Below are 18,273 nucleotides of genomic sequence, written 5' to 3'. Positions count from 1 at the left end.
CATAAGCCAGTAAGTTCTTAATGACATAGGATGGGGAGAAAAACTATTAGTCTCAAGTACAAGTTTATTTTCAGGTTTTAAAAATTAGAGAGTCTGAATAAAGTTAAAATTAAAGGTCTTATCATTACCACAAAAGGAGTGTAAGAGATCTAGATGACATTTCATTGAGTAATATGCAAAATAATTGAGTAACAACAGCAAAAGTTTTCCACCTCCTGCTGCTCCTGGACTTCTGAAAACAGATTATATCAGGTAGCACTGCATCTGTGCACTTTCTTCTATAACAAGGGAATCCTAATAATACTAATGGAACATCTCAATAATATTTCACACCTGCACTTTAATGTGAAATTCTTACTTTATATTTGTGAGAGTCTTACTTCCAGGCTCCAGTGGGGCTTCAAAGCTCTTCAGAGACTAGGATAACAACTCAATGTGACGTTTAAGCAAACTCCATACTACACTTGCTCATACTGTGAGTGGCAATGCACTAGCCTTTATGCCTTTTGTACATTCTGAGTCACTTCTGTCTGCCTGTGAAACTGTTGTCCATAAAATGAAAGATTTTTTCTCTAGCCATCTCTCATGCAAATAACATTCATCCCCCTTGTCATTCTCTCTCTATAGCAATGTCATTTAGCCTACTTCACACAATGTTGCTTGATATTATATATTGTACAATGTCACTCTTCCCAGCCTCCCTATCTTAAAACTTATGCATTCACATAAAATTAAACAAGATTCAAAATCAGCAGGTATTTTTGAAAATTCATGTCCCTGAGTAAGATATTCAGCCCAAAAACACTCAGGGAAGAAAAAATAATTGTCCCAATATGGTTTTATCCTTCAAAGGGTTAATTTCTTCTTGTTATTAAAATGTATTAAGTAAAGCACTTTAAAAAGTCAGAACATATCAATAAAATCTTTGTCCTAAGGGGACCAGGTTTCTAGTTATTTATTATTCCCTACCTTTTTCATTCCTTCCTCTTTTGTACTGAAAAAAGATACGCAGTATAGTTTCTACATTTAGTATAAGAGGACATTTAGCAGAAGAAAAGGAGAAAGTGAGAAAAAAGCATGAATAAGAGGGAAGGAGACAAGGAAGGGAGAGAGAGAGGAAAGAAACAAAGTAGGAAGAAAGATGATAGAGAAAATGAAAAAAAGAAAAGGAAGTAAGGGAACATTTGCTAGCATATTTGCTACTGCAGGCAAAGTGTGTGAAACTGGAGGCTCCAAAGTACCCTGCAAACTCATCATTTATGTTAAAGAAGTTGAATCCAGCTGTTTATTTTTCTTAAGAAGGAAACTACAAATCTGCAGCTCATAACTCATCTAGTTCCTTTCTCCTTAATTAACTATTTAACTGAAAACCATCTGGTAAGCTGCTATGTGCAATCATCTCATTACTAAGATTTTCATTTGAATTTTCTTGATGTTATGGTATCCAAAAGACCATTGTTGTCACAGAGAAGGAAATTAATCCATATCACGTTGTTCCTCACTGCATAAAACTCTAAATCCTGTGCTTTTTTTCCCCCCCTTTCCTCTAGGAATTTCTGTGGTGCAAGACAGAGCATGCATTAAAGCAGAGATATTTTAATGGATCATTGGATTTCTTACCAGAGGTTTCAGCTAGGCAAGTATTTTTGCTTTGGTCACTGGTGAGTACAAAATGTATTAAGGGACATAGATGTTTTTATGTTTAAGTTATTATGTGCCTCTACAGAGCTGAGTACAGGGGGATAATTACCTCTCTGCTCCTACTGGCCACACTATATCTAATGCAGGCCAGGATGACATTGGCCCTCTTAGCCACCTGGGCACACTATTGCTCATGTTCAGGTGAGCATCAACCAACATTCCCAGGTCCTTTTCCTCTTCACAGTCATCCAGCTACTCACTCCCAAGCCTATTATTGTTACTGTGGCCAAAGTGCAGGACCTGGCATGTGGCCTTGTTGAACCTCATCTAGGTCATCAATAAAGATTTGAAACAAGATTGGCCTCAGTAACTACCCATGTGGGACATCACTTGTAACTGGTCACCAGTTGGACTCTGTTAACCACTACCCATACAGCACGGTCCTCTTGTCAGTTCCTTACCCAAAGAAGGGTATACCTGTCCAGGCTGAAGTCTAGGCAGACTACATCAACAGCCTTTTCCTCATCTACCAGATTGGTCACCCAGTCACAGAAGGAGATGAGGTTGGTCAAGTACAACCTGACTTTCATGAACCTGTGCTGACTGGGCCTGATCCCCTGGATGCCACTGTTTGATCTCACCCGAGATGATTTGCTTCATAACTTTCCCCCGTACCAAGGTCAGGCTAATAGGCCTGTAGTTCCCTGGATCCTCCTTATAGCCCTTCTTGTAGATGGGAGTCACATGGGCAAGCCTCCAATCCTCTGGGACCTCTCCAGATAACCAGGAACGCTGGTAGGTGGCGGAGAGCAGCTCAGCAGTCACCCCAAGCTTTTAGCCTTGGTTAAAGGATAGGAAAAGTTTCAGTGCCAGCTTCGGTTCAAATCACAAAAGTGACATACAGTCTCCACAAGCAGTTGTTCTATGGTGACTGGCACTTCTATTCTGACCGAGTGTTCTTTCTTTTTCCTCCTCTTCCTTTGAAAACAGAAGAAATAAAAAAGGGCAGGCAGTAATCAAAGAACAGTTATCTTCATACAACAATGAAGCCATATGTTATTTATCAACACCTGCATGACCCTCATCATTGGTATAATCACACTGAGCCATCATCACCATTAAACTGAATCAAGGAAATAGTATACTTAATGTAATAGATATAGGGATGGAAGATGAAACTTGCCCAAAATATTTAGAGATGTCTAGTAATCAGAGGTGTCTTGAATTTACATCAGATAAAGGAAATACAAGGAAGGAACTGTAGAGAGAAAATAAGTTGCAAATTTGAAAGTCAGGAGACTGAATATTAGAGGTAAAATAATGATGGAAATTTTAATGGGACAGTCTCATCTTTAAAGACTCATCTTTCTCTTTAATCTCAGCTCCTGTTATGAAATCCACTGAAATGGATCTTTGAAACTGCAAAGCTGATTGCTGGTTTGGTTTGGGGAAAATCTTGTTCACTGAGTTTATACTTGAAACACAGGAAAATCATTTCATAGCTAGCATGAAATAATACTTTTTACTAGCATTTGGCATTTCCATGGTCTATGGTCACAATGGAATTTTCTCCAAACTGTGGAACCAGGAACACAACAAAAACAGAGTTAAGAATAAGGCTCAGGAAGAAAACAATATAAATATCCCTGATCATACCCCTATATCACAGGAAAGGAGGCAACCTGAGGCACCCAAGCAAGAAGAGCAGGTGGAAAGGGAGACAACTTGTAACTGGAGTACAAATGAGTTGATTTGACTCTTTTAAATAGTTTGTGTGACCTCTAGTGGCCTTTGTTGCCTTCTGTGTCCCTACCCCTTCATTTTGAGGAAATCACCTGGACCTATGGGAATGTTAGATACTATTTGATTTCTGTTTCAAAAAAGTGATAGGGAGTGTAGGTTAGTTTCGACTACACTTCTTCCTTTAAAAAAAAAAAAAAGGCAAAAATATTTGTAATTAAAATTAATACCTTTTTCTAGGTAACCACCGCCAGAAGAGAATCACAGAATGGTTTAAGTTGGAAGGATTCTCAGGAGACAATCTTGTCCAACCTCAGACCACACTCAGCAAGAGCAGGTCGCAAAGGTCTATATACAAGTAGATTTTGAGTACCTCAGAGGATACAGAATTCATAGCTTCTCTGGACAATCTGTTCCATTATTGAATCACAGGAAAAATAAGTTTGTTTGTTTGTTTGTTTGTTTTGTTAATGTCTAAAGGTAATTTCTTGCATTTCAATCTATACTAAGCGTATAAATTTTTGTTCTCTTGCTGAATAAAACTAACAAAACCTAAGGTAAAAGATATTTTAGAACATGAAGAAATTATAAAATACATGATAGAGGCAAATAAAATGGTTATAAAACTTACCTATTCCACATATTTTTGTAAGGTGTATTTTCCTCCTTACATTCTCTTGTTCCAGCAATTTCCATGGCCTCTGAGCATCCACACAGTCCTCACTGTGTGTTTGTTTTACTTGGCTATGGATTTGCTTCCTGTTGCTCTCAGGAGACTCCCTGTCTCTGCTTCTGCTGCTTGCTCCCAGCTTGTCCCTTCTCTCAGACTGTTGACCCCTCACACTTTGTGGCCTCCCTCATTGCCGTGGGCACTATTTCTCTTAGAAAAGTACAATCATCACACCCTCTCTCCCAAAGGAAACCAGAATTTAACATCATGGAGAAGAGATCTTCTTCCTTGTTGTTTATACATGTTCTTTTAATAGAAGTATACGTATATTTAAAATGCATATATAAAAAATAGTGCAGAAGAAAAAACACTAAACTTATCTTCCACCACTACTTTATATGCTGATTGTTTGGTATTGTTTCTAAACATTACTGCTAGCTTTCCACTATGTTGATAAGCTTAAGATGGGATTTTTTCCAAGATCTCCAGTTTAAAAAAAAAAAAAAAAAAAAAAAAAAAAGGGACGTATTATTCCAAACCAGAATTATTCCAGATGGTGGAACTGCTTGCCAAATAAAGTATACATAGCAGGTGTAAGGAAGGTATATTCTTCATTGCTATTCATAGAATAATTTCATATTTAGTCATTCCATCAAAAAAAAATGTAGACATTAATAAAATTACCTTTTAAGCTCTTGTTATTATTTTGTACTGATTTCACAGGTCATCCCATCAAAGATAATAAAGATCACTACATACTAGCACATCAATACATTATTATTTTGGAATTTATATTATATTAAAAGTTTTAGTGACTTGGCTAACAGAACAAGAAATCTTTAAGAAAAGAAAGATCATATTTCATCTTTAATAAATATTATTTGTATTTTTTTTGTGTGTGTGTTTTTTTTTTCTAAGCAGTGTCTGCCCCTGCTAACGGAAAAAAGGAAAGATTTAGTTCCCCAATATACACTGCTATGTCACCAGCCTTGACTGACTAAATAGGAAAGATGAGGGGGAGAGTAGGGATCAGACTTAAAAGTTGAAAAGCTTAGATGAATTTAGGCTTTCTTATATGCATGACCAGGGTAATTTCCTTTACCCAACAAGTTTTTAGCAGTCGTGTTTTATATGAAATATAAAACCAACAATCATTGTATTCATTAACATATATTTCAAATCACCAGTTATTGAGTTGGCCTGGGCATTTTTTGTCCCTGAGATTGTTAGCTTTGACCCTTTTGGCCTTTTGATTAATGATTTTGCAGCGTGATTGAATTCTGATATTAAAATGTTTGAGAAGACATATCTGGTGCTGAGCAGATAGCATACATTGCATATGGGTAGAAGAAGGTGGTATTGTTTGTTATGTTTGCACTGTGTTGCAATTAAATTAAATAAAAACAGTTAAAGTATATATATATATGTGTGTGTGTGTGTGTGTATATATATATACAAATTTCTGGTTGTGTTTTTCTAAAGAAATTGCTGATTGTGAGTGATAAGTTGTAATATAGTTTTGACATACAGTTTTTGTCTCTGCTCAGCAATAGACTCTTCATAAATTATATCTCTGTTTTAAGGTAAGCAAAGATAATAGAACTGATTTGCACAAAGCATATGCACCCTTTGAACAAATTTCTTTCTTTTTTTCTTTTTTAAATTTATTTCTTGTCTTTGCCTAATACTTCTGTTCTATTTGCTGAGAGTTTATTTTTTAAAAAATGATTCTTAAAGACATCTCTTTAAATTGTGCATTGTCCCAGTTATTAATAGCGTAGTGCAGACATTTACAGATCTGTCCCACAATATAATTTTAAAAAAGAAAAAGCTAGCGCAGATCTAGCCAATTATTGACTTAATTCTCCCTTGTGAAACTTCAGCATCTTCATTTAATAGGAATGTACTAATAATGAAGATATGCAGTGGAAAAGCAGCTTTTGATATCTCTTATATAATAGAAGAACATTTTTAATTCATAAGCCTTAGGACTGTATTTTTTGATTATGCCATTTTTCTTAAGTAGCAACATTGTTGAAAGAAGAACAGAGCTGAATTATTATAGTAGAAAATAAATCTACAAAATATCTTACTGAGTCTAATTTCTATGAGAACTGGTAACATCCAAATCTGTGATTCCAGTATCTTCACCAAGATGTTTTCAGCCCTGAATAACCTAAAATCTCTCTCGGGACTTCTGTGTTTCCATCTGATATTAAGAGACGCTGTACTCACTGAGCTCCTGATATTCAGATGAGGCATAAAATTTATGAGTGGGATACATAACTGTTTAAAATGCCATGACACTTAGGTATAAAAAAATTTAATAAGAATTTCTCTTGATATTAGATGCTTGTTGAAAAACGTGTTGAACTGATTCCATTAGAAATACATCTTAATATAATACAACAGAAAAGGAGGATATCAGAACAATCACTATGATTTCAATTAACTTCAGTAGTTTCAGCACTGAGTAGTGTCAGCAGTCAAAACAGTGATTTGTAAGCACTTGGAAGAACACGACAGACATTGGTCAACTTTGACCATCAAGCACAAAGGCAATCTAATTTCTGTCTATGCTGTTGTAACAGTCGATACAGATGGAGAAGCAGTAGAAGTCATAAAATTTGTTTGCTGCAAAGCTTTTATCTCAAGTGACATTTTCCCAGTAAATCAGGGAAATAATGTAGAACTACTGTAAGGAAAACATTAAAGTGATTCCAGAGTAGCGTTATTAACAACCCATATTGTGCGAAGGGCCATGAAGATGGGAACTGTCATGAATGCAGTGATATTTCATATTTATATTAATGGGACACAGACAACCAGAGGATAGTTCAGAAGGTTCTGACCATTTGAGTTCAGAAGCTTTTTACAGTAAGTAGAACTTTTTCAAACTGAATATGAAATTGAGGTTTTAAAATAAACAGGTAAAATGGATATTAATAAGTAGCCAACCAATACCATATTAAACTGGGAGAACTACACGGACTCAGAAATGAAATTTATGAAATACAGTAGAAAATCTAGTCACTTAAAAATATGCTTCACAGAAATAAATACAAGTTCTTTAAAAAGCAGCTGTTAAGGAGTGAAACAGGACCACATGTTTGATACTCACACCAGGAGACCACATACATATATAAAAATAAAAACAATAAGAGATTTAACATAATAGGATGTATAGTTACTGAAAATGGAATTTTGGGTCCCACAGACCTATTCAAGGTCTTTCAAACAATATTTACCACATGAATCAAGTAGATCTGTTGTATGAGCTGAGCAGGAGTCAACAGTGTAATGCTGTGAAAGGAAAATGCTAAACTATAACAGCAGTAAATGCAACATAATTCTGATTTTAGTAGCACTGGTGGTTTCTCAAGATGTTGTGATTTCACACTGAAAAGTGGAATGCTTTGGCAGAGTCATCAGAAAGGAAAATGGAATAAAAGATCTTAGAATCATGAACTACAAGAAATGATTACAGGATCTTGCCCTGCTTAGAAGTTAGAAAAAGTAATAGTTTTATAATCTAAAAGTCTCTGCGTGGACAAATAATTAATTCTGGTTTGTTCTCCACATTCAGGATTAGTAGGATAAGGAAGAATGGATTTAAGTTTCAGTAAAGTCTTAGACAAGGCGTTGGGAAAACTTGAATAAAGTATAGATGTGCTTCCCTGAGAAGTGGTATTTGTCAATGAATATAATTTATTGAACAGACATCTCTCTGGAATGTTATTTGAAGTATTAGAGAGAAGGATTAAAAGGCTTATAAAATCCTCCCTACACATATTTTCTATAATTCAGTAATTATATATATATATTTGAAGGTCTGTTTCAGGAGTTTTTAATCTAAGCATTTAATCTCATTAGCTGTACAGTAGTTCAGTTGTGACACTAATTATAACATTTCCGACAAAGCATCTTTGTTTTCTCGTTGGAAAACATTCCTTCAATGCTTGTTAGCAGTTGCTACAGTATTCCTCAAAGGTTAGTTTGGGCAGCATTCATCCCAGGCCATTATCATTCCAAAGTGCTGACTAATGTCATATCTGGTCTCAGTTAAGAACTGGTAATGAATGGCAGGCTTTTTTGTTTGTTCGTTTGTTTCCCCATTTGTAACCTAGAATTAGGTATGTTTTGTAGTTTACCAGCTGATATCAAATTAAACCTGTTCCAGTGCTCTATCATCCTTACCATAAAGAAGTTCTTCCATAACACAGAATCACAGAATTAGAGAATTACAGTGGCTGGAAGGGATCTCTAGAGGTCATCGAGTCCAGGCCCCCTACAGCAGGCTACACAGGTAAGTGTCCAGGAGGGTCTTGAATATCTCCAGAGAAGGAGAACCCACAACCTCCCTGGGCAACATGCTCCAGTGTTCTATCACCCTTACTGTAAAGAAATTCTTTCACATATTGGTGCAGAACTTTCTATGCTCAAGTTTATGGCCATTTCCCCTTGTCCTGTCCCCACAGACTGCTGAAAAGAGGTTGGCCATGTCTCTTTGATTCCCATACTTAAGTTAATCATTAACATTAATCAACCTGCTTGTACAAAACTTCCCATGTTCATGTTTTAGGCCATTACTCCTTCTCATATCCACCACTGAGAAGAGCCTGGCCTCATTCATTTGCCTCCCACCTCCCCTTAGATATTTGTAAATATTAATCAGAGTCCCTCTCAGTCTTCTTTTCCACAGGCTGAATAGACCCAGGTTACTCAACCTTCCCTCATATGGGAGATGCATTTGTGGACCTTTGCTGGACTCCTTCTAGGAGATTCCTGGCATTTTAGAACTGGGGAGCCTAGAGCTGGGCACAGTAGTCTAATTTTTGCCTCTCTGGGGCAAAGTAGATGGGGAGAATCATCTCACTCAACCTGCTCACTGTGCTCAATCTTTTTAATGCACCCCAGGGTACCTTTGACCTTCTAGATTACAAGAGCATGCTGCTGGCTCGTGGCCAACCTGTTGTCCACCAGAACACCCAGGTCCTTCTCCACAGAGCTCCTCACCAGCAGATAATCAGGAAACCTGAACTGCTGAATGAAGTTTTTCCTCCCCAGGAGGAAAAGACCCTATGCTTGCTCTTGTCAAACCTCATTGGGTTCCTCCATGCCCAGCTCTCCAGTCTGTCTAGGTCTTGTTGACTGGCAGCACAGCCTTCAGTTGTGTCAGCCACTCATCCCAGCCTCATATCATCAGCAAATTTGCTGAGGGTGGATTCTGTGCCTTCATTCAGGTCACTGATGAAAATGCTGAACAAGACAGGACCCAGCACTGACCCCTGGGGAGCCCCACTATTGTGTAGGGAAGTTTGCTTTTTAAAAAGAGAGAAAAAAGAAAACATGTCAGTGAACACATTCTAGATTTAAGTAATGGGATCTAGGCTATACCATTTTAAGAATCCTACCAAGAATACCTATTTTAGCAATTGTCCCCACTTAGAGGGCAATATCAAAATGCAGTACTTACTTAATCATTTTAAATACTGGCATAGTTATAGTTTCAGAATGTGTTAATAATAATAATAATAATAATAATAATAATAATAATAATAATAATAAAACAACCAGAACATGAGAATAAGAAATCAGGGAAGTCTTACAAGACATGTAATTTCATTAGGGCAGCCAATCATCATACCAAGAAATATCTTCCAAATCTTCCAAAGTGGAATTGGCAGGTTATAAAGATTTCTGAGAAACAGATTTTCCCTATTTAACTTAAGACTGCTGAATCACTACAGGCTCACTTACTTACTGTGGCATGAGTTTCCACAGTACATTTTCTTTAAAACTTTAGATGTATTCTAACTGTATAGCAATAGGAATAGAAAACTAAAAATAAGATTTTAAAAAGCCAAATAAATTGTCAAAATTTTGATTATGTTTTTAAATATTTTAGACCATTTTGTAGGTATGCCTACAGATTAGATAACACTTTTGACACTTGAATAGACTTTTTTTGTTCACATTCAAGGTACAAGTCACTAAAGTAGGTTAGGGAGAATGTAGGACTCTATTACAAAATTTTTATTATAGATGCTATCTGCTTTATCCTATTGGCCAGTAATATGGCATTTTCATTTCATTGCTAAGAACAAAGAATTGAATGTGTGAGACCTCAGGACTAACAGCTTGTCAAGCTTATTTTGTCTGATCTTGCCTTGATCTGCCTGGCATTTTTCTTTGACTTCTTTAATTGTAAACAATATTTTTCTCTCACGACTAGGTGACAATGCCTAATTAGGCTTAGTACTGCTTTTCTTCTTATATTGTAACCATAGTTTTACATATATAATAGCAATAAGCAGTTAATCTGTACAAATGAGATATTCATGATTCTAAATAATGAAGAAATAAAAGGAGAATATAATAGTTCAGTTGAAGGGGACCTTCTAAGACCAAATCTATCTTCCTGACCTCTTCAGGGCTTCCCAAAATGTCAAAGTGTATTATTGAGAGCACTGTCCAAAAGTCTTTCAAGCACTGATAGTCATGAGGCATTAACCACCTCTCTAGGGAGCCTTTTCCAGTGTTTGACCATCCTCACAGTGCAGAAATTTTTCCTAATATCCAGTCTTACCCTCCCATGGTCCAACTTCGGGTCATTCCTGCAGGTCCTGACATCTCCCAGGAGCAGAGCCCAGCATCTCCTTCTGTTCTTCTCCACCTCAAGAAGTTGAAGGAAGGAATGAGGTTGCCTCTCAGCCCCTCCCTCTTTTTCAGATCTGTCAACCCAGGAGTACTCAGCCTTTTCTCAGAGGACATGCCTTCTATCCCATTTACAGTTCATGCAAACATATATATATGGTGAAATATTACAGAAGAACAGGATGCAGTATAGAGGAATAATGGCTGACTAAGCACTGGAACAGGTTGCCTGGAGATGTCTTTTTCCTTCAAAAGCCATCTGGACACAATTCTGGGTAATGTGCTCTGTGGCATCCTACTTGAGAAGGTGTCTTGGGGTAGATGATCTCTAGAGGTTCCTTGCAACCCCAGTCATCCTGTGATTCTATGAATCTGTGAAAGGCATACATGGTAAGAGATGGGTCACAGGTTGGCACTGGAGAGACTGTAGCTATAAATAATTCATCAATGGTCAGTTAAAGAAATGCAAACATGGACAACATTGTTTTCAGGAGAATCAAAAGGTACTTGTAGGTAGTGAATTTGGATGTAATGTAACTTGCAGAATCAGAAAAAACATGGTAAAAAATATAAGCATACTAAAGTGACACCAGAAGATCCTAATGTGAAGGAGAAAAATAAACAGTAATACCATAGTTCTCACTGTGAAAGATTTGGGGTCCAGATGATTTGCTGTATAATATCCCAGCACACAGAAGGGTCTTGAAAGACAATAGAAAGATGTGCCTAACACCAGAAGAGTGGATAGTCGCTTAGGAATTGTCTGCAACAATTCTAGCTATATTATTATTGAGGATGTTCAGGTTTGGCTCAGTTGGTTTGGAGTTTTGGGGTTTTATTTTTGGGAGGGTGAGATTGTATAATGGTATCCTTTTCTTTTTAATCCTTACTTTCTCTCTCTCTTCACTTAGACAGTTAGGATTTCAATTATACTAATAATGATCTACTGGCTTCACATGTAATTGTTGTTTTCATTCTGTACACAACCATTTTAAGCAGAATTTACAATATTGTAATTATACAATTCCACTGCAGCTTGTATATCTTTACTGAGATCCTATGGAGTACATGTATTAGGTTAAAGAAATCTCTTTGCTAAAGTGGTAAACTAGAATCTTATCTCCTAAAATGCCTCTAGATTAATCTCATGGTTTTCAGTACAGATCATACAGCCATATAAGGTGATTTAATGAAAATGCCTACCTTTTATATAGTGCTTATGTGAAGCAGGTCAATAAATAATACATCATTTACCCCTTATAGGCAAGAATAAGCAGGCATGCAGACTTCGGTCATTAGCATTTTGATGTCAGAATTTCTATTTTATATGCACTAGCCAACACTGAAGGTTAGAACTTTAGAGATATTTTGCAGAAGAAACCATAACTGAATTTGATGGCTTTTCACATAAGTAAGTTTTTCTAATCTGACAATGGAGTTATCATATTTTTGGTTATAGATATGCTTCTACATTCAGGATTCAGTCCAGAGCTTGTGAATCTGTTGAAATCCCTCAAGAATTCAGTAATGTGATCCACAGACCATGCTATCCCTTTCAAACTCTCATGCAATCCTGATCTTTATTAAAAATACATAAATTCAAGTATTCTTAGAGAATGTGGATTTTCTAATAAAAATATTAATATGAATTATTGCATAATATGTAAAGGTAGACTTAGTCATTAACTCTGATTCCTTTACAAATTCCAAAAGCTAGGTAGACTTAGTCATTAACTCTGATTCCTTTACAAATTCCAAAAGCTTTGGCTTTTGTCTGTTTTATTTATGATCCTACAAACTACATGTAATGCATGTAATCCATGTAATGCATGTAGTTTGTGAACAGAAACTGAAGAATACAGAGCTAACCTCATAAACCACATTTAAATCCCATCTGTGTCGTTCACATTGCCCAAAGGGCTTGTAAACATATTTCAGGTCACTCAGTAGTGATCCATATGCTGATATGCATGTGTCAAATTGAAGGCTGCAGAGACACAAGGCAAGTAGTATGATACGGAGCAGAGGTGTCAGACACCCTTATGATCCATCATGTTGTAACCCTTCCCTTTCTCAGCACCTGCCTTAGTGCTCTGCATTTGCTGTGCACATTGGGCTGCCTGCACACTGCTCTGGGGTCACCATAAGAGGACTGAAATGATCAGACACTTTTTCTCTCTCCTCTTGCACAGCTGCACTGAGAAGAACCTGTAAATGGAAAAATATGACATACACTCCCCGTGATCTGCTCCAGTCAGGGCATTCAAGCAGGAAACATGAAAGGAAAAAGCCTGCAAGCAAATCCAAGACAGCATTACCAAAGATCTGTCAGGGCTGGGAGCAGCCCTTAAACAAAAGGACTGGAATTTATCATGACTAACACACCTTTCTAAAGTGGAATGTTTCTGAAACTCAAGTTTTTTAAACAATTGCTGGAAACACTTTGTGAATCAAGTTGTGAGGGTCATAATGTTCATTAGAAAATACAAATATTAGAAAACAAGCAATAAATTTGAACACAAGGATATCCACGTTATCCAGGTTTGTACTACTCTGTACTCAACAGGGTAATGCTGCTAGTGTTCTACTCATAACTTTTCTTTTTTCGACAGTTATTTCAATCCCATTCTTCAGCAAAACCCAGATGAGTGTCTGTCAATTTTTGCAATCAATGCAGTAGAAGTGCTCATCTGGCAGTCCATTTCTCTATAATTTCAAATTAAGATCAGCCTTTGAAACTGAAAAATCATGTCTCTTGACAAAATACTGTTGAACTACTGGGACATGCAGGAATTTCTTTCTAAACAATTTACCTTGCATAAAGAGGCAGAGAAATGTCTGTTTTGATCTTTCTTGTTTGTTGTTTTGAAAAATATGCAGACACTGGTATTAGCAGGAGGGGAAAAAAAAAAAAAAAAAAAAGAGTAATTCTAATTTAGGAAATAAAGGGTTGGAAAATGTAAGTATCCAATATTTTATCTTCTCAATCTAGACATAAAATAATCAGTAGTCTGTTACTTCAGACCTTTAAATAATTGGCTAATCTAATAAAATCCCACTAGTTGAAAATGTTTCTCAGATACAGATCTTTTGTATATTTGTAAAACTGTATCTAAATACCCCAGATTTGAACCAAATTTTTATGTTTGGAAATGTATTTATTCAAAATGCATTTTGTAAATACACAGTTTTAGACTTTAAATCCTATTTCTTTCCTCTTATTTCCTTTTTGTCTGTTTGTTTGTTTTGTTTTGTTTTTTCTTCACAAATATTGCATTAGCTCTGATGCTCAGAGTAGACCAGTACAGAAAATATAAGATTTAGAAGGAATTTTTTTACTCACATATACTTTCATTTACTGGCAGGGGTGAACTCTAGCTAAAAAATAAGTTCTAGGAAAATCAGCATTTCGTATACTTTTCTATGTTTGAATATGAAAGATTTAAAAGTATATATGCAATACTATGTGTAATACGCTGTCTTTTCCTACATTCTTCTCTGTCTGAAGTTCAACAGCCACACACTCCTGCTATAAACTGATTTCTCAGCTGTGCTTCATGAAAGTATTTTTCAGAAAGTGCAAAGTATCCCTTACAGAAGCTGTGTTAATCTTCTTTGTATTATTCAAGTTTTAGTGCACATACTACCAAAGCACATACATTATTGAAAAGATACTCTCACCAACAAAACAGTTCTTTATACAAAACAAAACAAAACAAAAAAACAGAAAAGGAATTCAGGATATTCTACCTCTTTGCTTTCTCTAAGGAGCTTAAGTGAAACAGAAATGAGGCACAAATCTAGAACAAAAGATCAGTACAGGGCTTAACATAAAGCAATTTGTACTTCTACAGATATACATAGCATATGTGTGTATGTTTTTATGTTTATGTCTGTGTACCTAAATAATATGTAAAATAGTATGCTTATATGTATGTTTGTGTGCATATTTTAACATACATGTAAAAATGTTGAGTGATAAATATTGCAGTTGTAAGACAATGAGCAAATCCCGAAATTGCAGTCAATTGAAAAACAGCTTTTTTTTTTTCTTTTCCTTTTTCTTCTTTTTTAAGTCTTAAAAACAAACAGTTTTAAATGTTCTTATCTTGTGAGTCAGTAAGCAGTAATCTACCCTCTAAGCCAATCATGCTAGAAAAAAAGTTAATATGGTATAGCAAAAAATGACACTAAGACGAGGGAAGTTTAAGGGTTGTAACCTCTGTGTATTTTATAGTCTGAATCCAGAACTTTTACAAAATGATAATTAAAAGACTTCAAAAACAAAAAACAAAACACAAAAAACAAAAAAAAAAGTGGGGGAAACTCAGATCCTTCCCTGCTTTGTTAAGCCCTCTGTTACAGGACTCCAAGAGGATTAAGTAAAGGTACCTTCATGGGGACCTGTGCAAAACAAAGGTCCTGCATAATGTTGAAGAGGATCTGTAATTTCCTGCATCCTCTCGTGAAATACTCCAGCTCCACTATGTCAACTTCTTGAGTCAGCAAGGAAAAATGACAAGAGTCCAGTTATTTCCTTCCTTTTCAAGACACTTAGTTTTCTGAGAGACATTTATGTGAACTAGATGACAACTCAGAAGTCAATCTGTTGTATCTGAGTGAGGTGGAGGAAATAATGGCCCCATTCTCTTTGGGCAGTTACTGGTACAAGACTGTAATATCTGAACCTATAACATAAAATGCCTATAGCCACAAATCCTAGATTACTCAGATTTCAGAGCAAAACTTCCTAGCTGTGACAAAATGTTGAAAAATAATGAATTTAACATAAAATTTATTGAAAAAATCTTTTAAATTTTTTTGCTTAACTTGATCTTCTTACATTTTAATTCTTCTACTAGAAAGTTTGTTGCTATAATGTTAACAGAAATCTATTTTACTTGATCTAATGACTCTATTTCATTTTCTACTTGTTCTTAATTTTGAATTGTACAGAAGAATGCCAAAACCAAAGCAGAAGATATATAATTATAGTTAACTATAAATTTGCCATGAAAGCAGATATCACATAAAGACAGTAGACAACAACACAAAATTTTCATAGATGACAAAGTATTTCAGTGCATGGAGAGACCTCCAAATAAATATCACTACCAATTAGATCTGAGAATACCACGAACCTGGTATTATTACTCCCTGTAATCAGGCAAAAAATAAATGATTGTCTTCAAGATACACAATTCAAATATAAGTGAAAATCTGCATGGACTTACTGTTTGTGAATAACAAATAAAATGCATGCTTAAGAGGGATTTTTAATAAGAAAAGCTTTAATACCTTTAAGATTTTTTTAAGTACTCAATAACATATTATTAGAATTACTATGATAATTTGAAATATCTTCCCTTTCTCCATGTATTTACTTTTCCAAGTCATACAAGCTTTTAGGCAGCTAAGAGTAGTGGCTAGTATTTGTGAGGTTTTTAATTTTTATTTTTTTTTATAAACAATAAAGTTAATGTGCATGTATTTTTTTCTGCAGCCCTTACCTACAAAGAAACACTAATGCTCTGCTTGAAGAAATTACATTTGCATTAACATGTACTCCAGTATTTGACTTTACAACAACTCAATTCTTCTTAACATGTTTCTTTAATCAGTAAAATTCTTAACATTTGTATTGCAAGTCAGAGAACAATGTATTACACGTTGGTTTCTGAGCTGTAAATGCACAAACCAGTTTGTGAACACATACGAGAGCCTTTCAAGACTGTCATTTAAATCATGTGACTTTAAGGCCAAGACAAGGCTTTAAATTCAGGTGAGTGGGTTATAAATTTGGAAGGCCTTGTAATTAGAAATATAAAGCTATTCTAGTTTGTTAGTCATCTTTTCAAATACTATTGAAGTTTTGAGAAAGCATTATGAATTTCCTGTAAATTGGAATTTTATTGCATTTTCTTGAATCTATTCATTTAAAGGGGCTGTAGGCATTTCTGAGGATTTAACTGTTTTGGAATGTTGTATATTTATTAGAAGAGGATCTTATCTGAAAAGCCTGAAAAATTACAGAGGAAATATAAAATTACATTTAAGGGCATTTGAGTCTTTTCTTAAATCCAAAAAAATGTCAATAAAGAGGAATATCGCTGTTTTCTGAACATCATTACTATTGTAAGTCATCTTCAGAGAAAATAAGGTTTTTCCTTTATCAGAAATTTGTTTTAAAGTATAAAAATTATTTCATTTTGTTCTTTAAATATATTCTTCAAATACCTATCAAAAAGAATTCCATTATGTGTGTGATTACCTGCTCAAAAAATTGTAAGAGTTAAAATATTCTTTCAGCTGAAAAATACAACATTTTCATTGTATATTTCTGGCAGTTGTGCTTTTCAAGAATAGTCACATTCACTTTAGGACTTGGACTATTATTCATCAGAGACATCTTGCTTTTTCGCAGAGAATGTCAAAGCTGTAAACACACCAGTTTGAGTTGGATTTTCCGTAACAGTTTATGCATCTTAGTTTTTCAAGGTATTTTACACTTAGAAAAACAGTATAGTGTAATCAGCATGACTTTCATTCTTCTGTCTGCTTTCTACATTTGAACAGACGCAGTGCACAGGGTCAAGACTGTTCTTGCCCTACACAAGATGCCCCTAACTGTATCTATAATACAAACTTTTAATGAATAAAATTTTCAATGCAAATTCATGCATGCATTTTTGCAGTTACATATGTTATCCAATGTATGGAGTTCTAAGCAGGAAATATGCATACTTTTATGTAAAAACCTTCTTGCCTTGATCATTTTGTGAATTATAAAAGCTTGTATTTTCTGTATCAGAATGAACATTGTTGCTCTGTTTTATTATCTTACCTCAGTTTCTGTGAAGTATTTGCATTTCATTGCACCACCACCTTTTCAAAATGGACATCAAGTTTATAAAGTGTAGTCCTACTGTTTTACTTGGTTATTTCATATGAGGACACTACTTAGTGTAACATTATCATACCAGGTGTTTTTAGTAATCTTTCTGACATATGTTTTACTCCTGTAAATATTTGGATTATAACTGAAATCAATAGAGCCAGTATGTCACTATGTGTTCCGGATTTTTTAAGACTGAAAATTATTGTTAAATTGTCACCACATTTCTACTTATGTAGTAAAATTATCTTAGTGGTTCTTAATTTGATCCTTCATTGACAGTGGAGCTTCAAGTGGAACAAAAATATTTCATTATTTTGTGACTAAACACAATCTTTTCTTATGGTGCCATTCCTGTTCTTATATAGAACAATTTTAAATTGAAATATTGAAAAATCTTAACTGAAAATTGTTGAAAAATACTTTTCCTTGTACTTACTTTCAGAGTTCCTTAAGGCTAAATCCACGGGAAAACACTTGGAACGAAACCACAATAAATTTGTAAGCTCAAATAAGTGATCTTACAAGAAAATATTAACTGATGAGGCAGTCAGTGGGTTTTTTGTTGTTGTTTGGGTTTTTGTTTTCTGCCTTTTCTTCTTCTTTTTTTTTTTTTTCCTTTTAAATAAGGGAAAACAAAATCATTGCTTGAAAATGGTGATCCATTTTT

At 35.1% G+C, this 18,273-nt stretch overlaps 1 protein-coding gene across 1 annotated transcript in view; it reads left to right on the top strand.

The window, feature by feature from the left end:
• Positions 1-13,088, top strand: part of LOC146760774 (uncharacterized) — a 69,672-nt gene extending 56,584 nt beyond the window's left edge. Inside the window, exons 2-4 of the mRNA XM_085549826.1 lie at positions 1,551-1,661; positions 3,622-3,727; positions 12,901-13,088. Of these exons, the coding sequence (XP_085405952.1) occupies positions 1,551-1,661; positions 3,622-3,727; positions 12,901-13,088 (405 nt within the window). The remainder of the gene's footprint in view (positions 1-1,550; positions 1,662-3,621; positions 3,728-12,900) is intronic.
• The last annotated feature ends 5,185 nt before the right edge of the window (positions 13,089-18,273 follow it).

Source organism: Coturnix japonica, chromosome 5 (assembly GCF_054131305.1).
Source record: "Coturnix japonica strain WE chromosome 5, WE-NBRP24, whole genome shotgun sequence".
Taxonomy (NCBI): Eukaryota; Metazoa; Chordata; class Aves; order Galliformes; family Phasianidae; genus Coturnix; species Coturnix japonica.
The sequence above is the reverse complement of the archived record's forward strand: the minus strand, read 5'-3'. Positions and strand labels throughout refer to the sequence as shown.